Source organism: Lagenorhynchus albirostris, chromosome 2 (assembly GCF_949774975.1).
Source record: "Lagenorhynchus albirostris chromosome 2, mLagAlb1.1, whole genome shotgun sequence".
NCBI lineage: Eukaryota > Metazoa > Chordata > Mammalia > Artiodactyla > Delphinidae > Lagenorhynchus > Lagenorhynchus albirostris.
In genome coordinates, this window is record NC_083096.1 from 69,791,112 (window position 1) to 69,801,970 (window position 10,859).

At 43.0% G+C, this 10,859-nt stretch overlaps 1 protein-coding gene across 1 annotated transcript; it reads left to right on the forward strand.

Annotated features, from left to right (window-relative positions):
- The first annotated feature begins 39 nt into the window (after positions 1-39).
- PFDN2 (prefoldin subunit 2) lies at positions 40-10,653 on the forward strand. Its single transcript, XM_060134984.1, has 4 exons — positions 40-148; positions 9,417-9,505; positions 9,645-9,768; positions 10,358-10,653. The coding sequence occupies exons 1-4, from the start codon at positions 74-76 to the stop codon at positions 10,532-10,534; spliced, it is 465 nt and encodes a 154-aa protein (XP_059990967.1). The 5' UTR covers positions 40-73; the 3' UTR covers positions 10,535-10,653.
- Positions 10,654-10,859: the final 206 nt, after the last annotated feature.

Below are 10,859 nucleotides of genomic sequence, written 5' to 3' on the forward strand. Positions count from 1 at the left end.
AACTCCGAGACCGGACGTGACGCAGGGCGGGTGGGCTGAGCTACGCAGGCCGGAAGCCCAGCAGGCGGTGAAGATGGCGGAGAACAGCGGTCGCACTGGCAAGAACAGCGGGAGCGGCGCGGGGAAGGGGACGGTGTCAGCAGAGCAGGTGGGGAGCAGGGAACGCGAAGGAGGGCAACCCGGCTGGGTCCGGAGTCGATGTGAGAACGAGGGAAGCCTGTGGCTGGTGCAGACCTTTACTCCAGTCCCACATTTGCGTGGCCACCCAGAGAGGGGCGGGTCCTTGGAGAAGCTAGCCGAGCCCCCGGGGAGAGAGTAGGCGGATTGGTAGGTGAAAGCCACGCCCCCTCGGGGTGTTGAGTGAGCCAGGGGGATAGAAAAGCTCTGAGAAGCAGGGTCTGGGAGGATGCGCAAGTCTGAGGAAAGATGGGTGGTCACTTTCCCTATTTTCCTCCGCACCTTCAAACAGGGTATGGCTGGGCAAGGCAGCTTCTAACGAATCCCAGGGGATTAGTCAACGGCTGGGAGTGTAGTCTGTTACTGGACCCTGAAACCACGTTGAAAATCGTCATCGCTCTGCAGAGACACGTGACTCACATACTCGAACAGTCTAGTGTTTCATACTATTTTGATTCGGGAGTCATTACTAGATTGAATTTTTTTTAGAGACCAGAAATCCTTTACTAAGAATCCGAGCATGCATTTCCCCTAGTGCCTTGCCTAGCACCGGGAAACGTTTGATAAATTAATCAGAAAAGCCCCTTGTGGCTTGGGAACCATGGTTTGCTAATAGTGGGGCTAGTGTTTACTAGGGGTGGGAAGAAATCTGCGTAATAGGGAAACGTAGTCAAAACAACAGCTTTTTTTTTTTTTTTTTTTTTAAAAACTTTTTAAAAGTGCTTTATTTGCAGAGAGACTATGATTTGTGGCCTCTCCCGTTGCGGAGCACAGGCTCCGGACGCGCAGGCTCAGCGGCCATGGCTCATGGGCCCAGCCGCTCCGCGGCATGTGGGATCTTCCCGGCCCGGGGCACGAACCCGTGTCCTCTGCATCGGCAGGCGGACTCTCAACCACTGGGCCACCAGGGAAGCCCCAACAACAGCTTTTTAAATTATAGTTTCATTTATCAGTTATTTGTTGAACAGTTACTATAGGCAGAGGTATTTGCATAAAGATCTTTAAAACTGACCCCTACAGTCAAAGAGCTTATAGTCTGGTGGGAAAAATATGACATACAAAATGTTAATGTGAGGCAGAAATATATCTAAGGGAGATATAAAGTGCTATGGAATTTTGGGGAGGAAAGAAGAGATAGTTTCTGACTTAGGGGGAAAAAGGCAAGGGAGAAGGAACTTAATACTTTTTGAGGGTCTGCCATGTGTCAGACATTCTGCTGGGTACAGGGAAAAAGATAAATGAAATAGACCTTGTTTTCAAGTTAACACAGACTCATTTGAGAAAAGACAAAGCAAACAGTTTTTTTTTTGAATTTTACATTATTTTTTATACAGCAGGTTCTTATTAGTTATCTATTTTATACATATTAGTGTATATATGTCAATCCCAATCTCCCAATTCATCCCACCACCACCCCTCTCCCGCCACTTTCCCCCCTTGGTGTGCATACATTTGTTTCTCTACATCTGTGTCTTTATTTCTGCCCTGCAAACAGGTTCATCTGTACCATTTTTCTAGGTTCCACATATATGCGTTAATATACGATACTTGTTTTTCTCTTTCTGACTTACTTCACTCTGTATGACAGTCTCTATATCCATCCACGTCTCAACAAATGGCCCAGTTTCGTTTCTTTTTATGGCTGAGTAATATTCCATTGTATATATGTACTACATCTTTATCCATTCGTCTGTTGATGGGCATTTAGTTTGCTTCCATGACCTGGCTATTGTAAATAGTGCTGCAATGAACATTGGGGTGCATGTGTCTTTTTGAATTATGGTTTTCTCAGAGTATATGCCCAGTAGTGGGATTGCTGGGTGGTATGGTAGTTCTATTTTTAGTTTTTTAAGGAACCTCCATACTGTTCTCCATAGTGGCTGTATCAGTTTACATTCCTACCAACAGTGCAAGAGGGTTCCCTTTTCTCCACACCCTCTCCAGCATTTGCTGTTTGTAGATTTTCTGATGATGCCCATTCTAACTGGTGTGAGGTGATACCTCATTGTAGTTTTGATTTGCATTTCTCTAATAATTAGTGATGTTGAGCAGCTTTTCATGTGCTTCTTGGCAATCTGTATGTCTTCTTTGGAGAAATGTCTATTTAGGCCTCTGCCCATTTTTTGATTAGGTTGCCAAAAAGTAAGTTTTATAATGTTCCTCACGGGCCTTCTTAATGGCAGCTAGAGGAGGGACCTCTAACTAAGCAGGAGATTATGAGATTGGGGGGTGGGTGGGAAAGGGAAGTGTGGTATAGTGGGGTGGCTAAGAGTGTAATGAGTGCACTGGGTTCAGATAGATCTGTATTTGAATCACATTTCTACCTTTTACTACCTATATATGACCTCCCATGAGTTACTTCTTTTGGTCTTCTTCTGTGGAAACGTAATGGTGCTTACCTCACTGTATTTCAATTATTAGGCTAGACAACGCATACAAAGTGTTTTGCACAGTGATTGGAATATACTACGTGCTTAATAAGTGTTAATTACTTTGTTTTGTAAAAATGATAATCCTTCAGCTCAATTCTAAAGGATGAGAGAAGTTAGTCAAGCAAAGAAGGAAATGGAGGATTTTCTAGGTAGAGGGAGTAATGTGTTTAAAAACACTGTGGCATGAAACTGCCTGACATGTTTGGGATGCAGGTGGACTTAAAGTTTGGGATGGACTGCAAGACTTGGACGTGGAGAAAAAGAGATAAAAGAGGAATCTAGGATGTCCCTCAGGTTTCTGTTTTTGATGGTGCCACAGGGAATGTAGGAAGATGGACAGGTTTGGGGAGAAAATAAGTTTGAATTTGGGTTTCTTGTGGGATATCCAGGTAGAGACATTTAGCAGGTTGTTTGATTTATAATCTTGAGTTACAGAAAGAAATCTGAGTTGGAGATACAGATTAGAGAATTATAAGTTTATAGATGGTAGACAAAGCCATGGCTGTGGATGAAATCACCTACAGTTTGTACAGAAAGTGAACAAAGAAGTAGAACAGGAGTGAAACTAATAGTTAAGGGGTGGTAGAGAAAAAGAAGCCCTCGAAAGAGACTGAAGAATTGTGGTAACTGAGTTCTGAGGCTTTCCTTGCTTAACATTCTCTGGCCTTTGTTTGTGTTCCAGAGAGGACACTGGGTAAAAAATATTATACTTATCACTGGTGAAAATTTGAGCCATATAGACAAGATGGAGGCAAGTGGCACATTGAGCTAGGCACTTTACTTGTTTTATCTTCTGTTACTTAATTACTGCCATTTGAAGTAGCAGTATTGTCCTCAGGATGTTTGAATTTCGGAGGCTTTAGCTAACTTACCCAGTGTCAGTAACTGGGAGAGCAGGGCTTTTAATTGAGGGCCTTGAGCATCAGACAGACCTATTTTTTATACCATAATCCTATTAGAGATATTTGGGCTGAGCCGGAAGGATTGGATAAATTTGAACAGGTGACAGTAGAAATAGAATATAGGGAATAGGGTAAGAAGAGATCTTACCCTATGAGGAAAGCATACATTGACATGAAGTGCAGTGACTAGTTTAGCTAAATCATGAGTTATAAGTTAGAAAGATGTAGTCCTTAAAGCAAGCTGAGTCTTTGCATGGCAAAGAATTCAGGACTTTTTAATGTAAGCAGTGAGGGAGACATAGAAGGGTATATGTTATACTATTAATTTTTTTTATTACATAAAATTATACACATTCATTTTAGAAATTGTAGAAAACACAAGAAGTACAAAATAAGAAATAAATTACCCATGATCCTACTTTACCTATGATCCTACTATCCAGAGGTAACTATTCTTACCATTTTGAAATATATCCTTTGAGAGGTTCCCCCCTCCTTTATGTTTTTGTATATGTGTGTGTAGATGGAAAGGGAGGGCCTGTATATTTTACATATTTAATTTTATAAAATTAGTATTATACACTATTTGCTGTTTGGTAATCTGCTTTTTTCTCTTAAAAAGATTTATTTATTATTTATTTATTTTAGGCTGCATCGGGTCTTAGTTGCGGCACGCGGGCTTCTCTCTAGTTGTGGCATGTGGGTTTTCTCTTCTCTAGTTGTGGCATGCAGCCTCCAGGGTGTGTGGGCTGTGTAGTTTGCCGCACGTGGGCCCTAGCTGAAGCGCATGAGCTCAGTAGTTGTGGTGTGCAGGCTTAGTTGCCCCTTGGCATGTGGGATCTCAGTTCCCCGACCAGGGATCAAACCCCCGGCCCCTGCATTGTAAGGCGGATTCTTTACCACTGGACCACCAGGAAAGTCCCCGTAATCTGCTTTTTAAGCCTAATAATATATCACGAATATTTTTCTATGTCACCCAAGTGCTAAAAGAATTAAATTAGCAACAATGTATAGGATGGATTTGGAGAGTCCAAAAATGGGGAGATAATTTAGAAGACTGTTGCAGTAGTTCAGACAAGAGGTAATGAAGGCCTCAACTAGGGTGATGTCAGTAAGCCTAAGAAAAATTGCTGAGGTAGAGGCAATAAATTTGGCAGTTGATGGGATAAGGGTGTGTCCAAAGATGAAACCAGGGTTTCCTACCAGGCTAGAGTCATGTCACTAGCAGAAATAGGGGAGACAAGAAGAAGAGCAGTTTAAAATGGAGTAAAAGAAAATTCAGCTTTGAATGACCTGAGTTTAAGGTATCCATAGGACATTTAGGGGGGGGAGGTGTTTTATAATAATAGCAGGCACTGTTCATTGACAATCTGTTGTATGCTGGATATTGTCCTAAGTCCTTGATGTAATTAATGAATCCTCTCAACATCCTATGAGGCAGATATCTCCATTTTTTTGAAAAAACTTAGATTAAAAAGAGAAGTAACAACAACAAAAAAGTAACTTGGGAATTCCCTGGCGGTCCAGTGGTTAGGACTCGGTGCTTTCACTGCCATGGCCCAGGTTCAGTCCCTGGTTGGGGAACTAAGATCCCGCAAGCCTCATGCCCTGACCAAAAAAATAAATTAAAAAAATGAATTGGGAGGTGAGGAAGTGGAGGCAGTGCATGTAGACTAGTCCTAAAATATTTGATGAAGAGAAGGGATGAGAATCATCATTTGACGATGGTCAAATCATCATTTGATAAGGTCGGAGAAATTTTTAGAGTTGAGTATGTTTGTCAGAAAAGGGGGCACTGAACTGAAAAGAAGATATTTAGTGCAGCAATAGCCCAGAAAATGCTTTTCCAGATGCATCCAGTCATAATTCTCTACCTCTTTTATTGTTCCATTGAACCCAATAAGAGTAAATATCATGTAGATGAGAAGACCAAAGGACCTTTTGGGGATAAATGTAATGATTGTAGATTTTCCCCAAAGTTATCAAAATTATATGGTATCAATTAAACAAAAAAGAAAGAAAAGAAAACCAAAATAAATCAAGTGGAAATAGTTTGACTTTTTTTTTTTTACAGTTGCGTGTGTGAACTTTTTTTTTTTAACTTGTTTATCTTATTTATTTTATTTTTGGCTGCACTGGGTCTTCGTTGCTGCAGGCGGGCTTTCTCTAGTTGCAGTGAGCGGGGGCTACTCTGTTGTGGTGCACAGGCTTCTCATTGTGGTGGCTTCTCGTTGCGGAGCATGGGCTCTAGGCACGTGGGCTTCCGTAGTTGTGGCACTCGGGCTCAGTAGTTGTGGCTCGCAGGCTCTAGAGTGCAGGCTCAGTAGTTGCGGCACACGGGCTTAGTTGCTCTGTGGCATGTGGGATCTTCCCAGAACAGGGCTTGAACCCGTGTCCCATGCATTGGCAAGTGGATTCTTTTTTTTTTTAACATCTTTATTGGAGTATAATTGCTTTACATTGTTGTGTTAGTTTCTGCTGTATAACAAAGTGAATCAGCTATACATATACATATATTCCCATATCCCCTTTCTCTTGAGCCTCCCTCCCACCCTCCCTATATCACACCTCTCTAGGTGGTCACAAAGCACAGAGCTGATCTCCCGGTGCTATGCAGCTGCTTCCCACTAGCTATCTATTTTACATTTGGTAGTGTATATATGTCAGTGGCACTCTCTCACTTCGTCCCAGCTTACCCTTCCCCCTCCCCGTGTCCTCAAGTCCATTCTCTATGTCTGGCAGGTGGATTCTTAATCACTGGGAACAACAAAAAAAAGATGATTGTGTCCTGTGTAAAATTATTTGTACATGCCAAATATGAAAATGTAAAGAGCTCTGCATGGTTGTAAGGCTTGAAGTTACTTTAGAATAGGAAAAATAGGGAATTTCCTGGCGGTCCAGTGGTTAGGACTCCGTGCTTCCACTGCAGGGGTCACAGGTTCCATCCCTGGTCGGGGAAACTAAGATCCCGCATGCTGTGCCGCACTGCCAAAAGAAAAAAAAAGGAAAAATAGTTGGTATTTTAATTGGATTCTTTTTCAGCAGGGATGTTTATATGTTAGATGATTTAATAGGGTTGAGAGAGTCAACAGTGACCTGGCCATCCCTACTCATGCCAGACTGCTTTAGGAGAACACGAAATAAGGGAAAGGGAAGGAAAATTAGGTCAAGCCATAGGGGAGAAAACCACTAGTAAGTTGTATTTTAGGAGGAAGAATGTGGGAATAGAGCATAGCCTCTCTGTCTTCATTACCTGGCAGACCTCAGAGATGGCAGGTTAATATCAGCTTATTTTGCGTTTAACTAAAAGTTAGTTGTCAGTTAGCTGCTAAGAGATTTCATTTTCTTCAAGTGCATCAGTGGCTGAAATTTTCCATAACAACTGTGGATAACTCATACACTTAGATATATTTACTTTAGTTTGGTGTTGTAATAAACTCTATAACTGGACCAAGAGGAAATAGGGGTTGTTAATTAGCAAAAGTATTTGAAGAAAAGTTGGAATTAAAATCTTTTTGCCTATAGTGTTAAATTGGTGGTTGAAAAGTAGATTCCTACTAATCACTAAGGAAAATAAGTTCAGGCCTCAGAAATTTTAGACATTTAAGCTGCGTTCATTAGTGTGTGTTAAATACGACATACATGCAGAAGAGTGGATGTCATTTGGGTGCTAGGAGAACATCTAGAGTCTAGTTTAGTTGTGGAATTTTCTTAGAGGAAAGTATTTTGATCTGTAACATTGACAGTGGAGAAAATGCTAATTATAAATGGAATAGTTTTGATATAGGCAATGAAGGTGAAGGAAAAACAGCTTGTAGATGAGTGAGATTTCCAAGGCGTTTGCTGAAATGAGTGGATGAAGCGGATTGAGATGAAAGGATGATGGATGGGAGAAGGAAACAAGTTGCTCTAATGACAAGTTCCTAGTCAAATTTATTCCTTCATTTATTGGGCAGTAGAAAGGCTGTAGGGGTGGTACAGGACAGTCGTTTGGATTATCTTAGCTGTATATGAATCTTGCGGAGAGAAAGAGCTAGAGATAAGGGACCCTAGCAAAGATGAGGTGGTTAGTCAGTGATGGCAGTGAGACTAGAGATGATGTAAATGAGAGTGAGAGATTTGGCAGTGGTTTGAATGAATGGGCTCACTGCTCTCAGTGGACCAGGAGGGTCCAAGGTACACTTTGGGTTTGGAGAGAAGGTCATAATAGTAATTAATGCACTTCACTGCTTACAAAGCCGTTTCACATTAATTCATTCACGTGATACAACAGCCCTATGAAGTAGGTATCATCCCCTTTTACAGGTTAGGAAACTAAGGCTCAGAGACATTAACCCAGTGGTTCTCAGTTCTGGCTGCACATGAGAATTTCATGGGACATCTTTTTTTAAATACTGAGGCCTGGGCCTCACTCCCAGTGATTGTGTAATTGTTCTTAGGCTCCACTATTCACATTTTAAAAATGGTCCCCTGGTGATTCTAATGTGTAGCCAGGGTTGAATGAACAGGGCTAAAAGTCTGTCAGAGTTCATAAAGCCAAAATGTGGCAGAGGCAAAACTTGAAACCTGGTCTTTTGTCTTTCCAAATACAGTCCTCAGAGCCCTATACTAGAAGTGATGCTGGTGGTGGTGTTAGTACCCTGTCTGATTTTCACACTGTTCAATTCTCTGCTCAGTTTCTGGGGAACAGGAAGCTGGTGGTAATCACTTCTTTGGGTCTTTATGTGTGTTATTATGCTTCTTTTGTACCACTACCCCCACCCCCACCCCCAGGTTCTCATCCTTCAGGCTTCAGTTAAGGCATTATCTCTCAGGAAGCCTGTATCAGTTAGGGTTTAGAGGCTACAGATGCAGGCTTTGGGCAACTTATTTATTATTTTTTTTTAAAGAGTGTTTTAGAAGGACGGTGGTAGGTCACAGAATTGAACACAGTGAAAAGGAACATTAAACAACTAGGCCACACAGAGTTCAATAACTAGGGCAGCTTTGGGGATTTTAGGAATAGGAATGGAGGACCATCTTTATAGGACAACTATAGGTGTCTTAGCTCCAGCTGCCTTCTGTACCTGTTTGTCTCTACCCCAAATTCAATTCCTATAGTATAGAATATAGGTCACTGCCCCTGTGGTCAAAGAGCAAGGGCCCTGTGATTAGTAGCCTCACAAGAACCCCAGTGAATTAGGAGGGGCACTTGCCTAATGGGAGGGCTGCTGGGCGGACCCAAACAAGAGTTACTTGTTACATGGGACTTCCCTGGTGGCGCAGTGGTTAAGAATCCGCCTGCCAATGCAAGGGACACGGGTTCGGGCCCTGGTCCGGGAAGATCCCACATGCCATGGAGCAACTAAGCCCATGTGCCATAACTACTGAAGCCTGCGCGCCTAGAGCCCGTGCTCCACAACAAGAGAAGCCACTTCTCTTCGTTGCGGTGCGCAATGAGAAGCCCGCGCACCGCAACGAAGAGTAGCGCCCGCTCACCACAACTAGAGAAAGCCCGCGTGCAGCAACAAAGACCCAACACAGCCAAAAATAAATAAATAAATAAATAAAATAAAATAAAATAAAGTTACTCGTTACAAAGCCTTTCCTGACATCCCTCTTTACCTGCAAGTTTAAGCTCCACTGTAGGTGCTCCAGTAGCTCTCCGCCCCCATTCCTATGTAACAAATGCCTAATCCTCACCGAACTAAGCTGCAAGATGGCCTAGCAAGTATCTCACCCCTAGTAGGCACTCAGTGTTGGGTGAATGGAATTCCAGACTTAATTTAGAAACTGCAAACTGTTCTACTCCTTTTCCAAGATAGGTGTCTACTACTGCATCTTTGTAAAGCCTGCTATCCTATGCTGACCCTCTGCCATTTCCACTGTCCCCTCTCTCACCTTTATCTCTTTCTCACCTTCTTAGGTAATCGCTGGCTTCAACCGCCTTCGGCAGGAACAGCGTGGCCTGGCATCCAAAGCAGCTGAGCTGGAGATGGAGTTGAATGAGCACAGGTGAGGAAGCCGGGAGAAGCAAACAACAGGAGAGTCGGATGGGCCCCTTTTTTTTGGGGGGGGATGGGCCGTTTTGTAAGAGAGGGTTGCAGCAGAGTGGGACTGAATTCTCAGATCCTGCCTTATCCTCCTACCTCAGCCTAGTGATCGATACTCTGAAGGAGGTAGATGAGACCCGCAAGTGCTACCGCATGGTTGGAGGGGTACTGGTGGAGCGGACTGTCAAAGAGGTGCTGCCTGCCTTGGAGAACAACAAGGAGCAGGTGAGCAAGAATCCCTGCATAGATGCTCTGGGCAACCAAGGAGTAAGGAAAGGGAGGCCAGGGCTTTAGGGAATGTGGGGGAGGAAAGTGTGGGTAGGAACTCGTGTTGAAGGCAGCATAAATAGCCTATCAGCCTATGCTCTTTAGTTATGCTACGGCTAACTCCTTAGACAAAGGAGTTGCTGACTATGCCTCTTTTCTGGCTGAATTGGGGGAGGGGAGGTGGTTAGAGTGGAGTTTCTCACAGTGTAGTCCATGGCTACGTATATCCAAATCACCTGGAAGACTAATTTAAAATGCAGCTTCCCGGACCCTCTCCTGTACCCACTGATTCAGAACCTTTGGGGATGGGAGCCATGAAGTGGCATTTTAAAAATAAGCAGCCCAGGTGATTCTTACGTATACTACAGCTTATAAACCTTGTTTTAAAGAAAGGAATACTTTTTGTGTCTGGGCTCTACTATTAATACTTGGTTAAAGTTGAGGTTAGAGGTATCATCACTCCTTCACTTCCCCCAACCATAGTCTGTAACAGATGGGGGAAGGGAGTCCTGAAATCCTTACATAATCCCTGTCGTTTGCCCTCTAGATACAGAAGATCATTGAGACACTGACACAGCAGCTTCAGGCAAAGGGAAAAGAACTAAATGAATTCCGGGAAAAGCACAATATTCGTCTCATGGGGGAAGACGAGAAGCCAGGAGCCAAGGAAAACTCAGATGGGGCTGGGGCTAAGTCCAGCTCAGCTGGAGTGTTGGTCTCCTAGAGACCGAGGCCTTTGCATTTTTTTCTACCCTGATTCCCACTTCTTCTAATTTCTCTTTATTGTTATTATTTTCTCTGCTATTGTAATTTTTTTTTGTTAATTAAATGTTTTGTTCAGAATGCTTAGCTCTAGCCTGAAGCTTTCACCCAGTATTAGGGGTAGAATTTGCACGGGGCATGGGCAAGCATATGATTTGTGGTTTGGGGTCCATCTGGTTAATGGCTCACAATATCAAACTAGGTCCCATATTTTATCCTTTACCTTGCAAATAAAGATGCACCTCCTTATTTACTTCCCTCCCCGCCAAAAGATTCAGAAACAAACG

Coding starts and splice junctions, on each gene's coding strand:
- PFDN2 (XM_060134984.1), top strand. CDS start 74: ATGGCGGAGAACAGCGGTCGCACTGGCAAGAACAGCGGGAGCGGCGCG. Junction 149..9,416: donor GGACGGTGTCAGCAGAGCAG/GTGGGGAGCAGG, acceptor TCACCTTCTTAG/GTAATCGCTGGCTTCAACCG. Junction 9,506..9,644: donor ATGGAGTTGAATGAGCACAG/GTGAGGAAGCCG, acceptor CTCCTACCTCAG/CCTAGTGATCGATACTCTGA.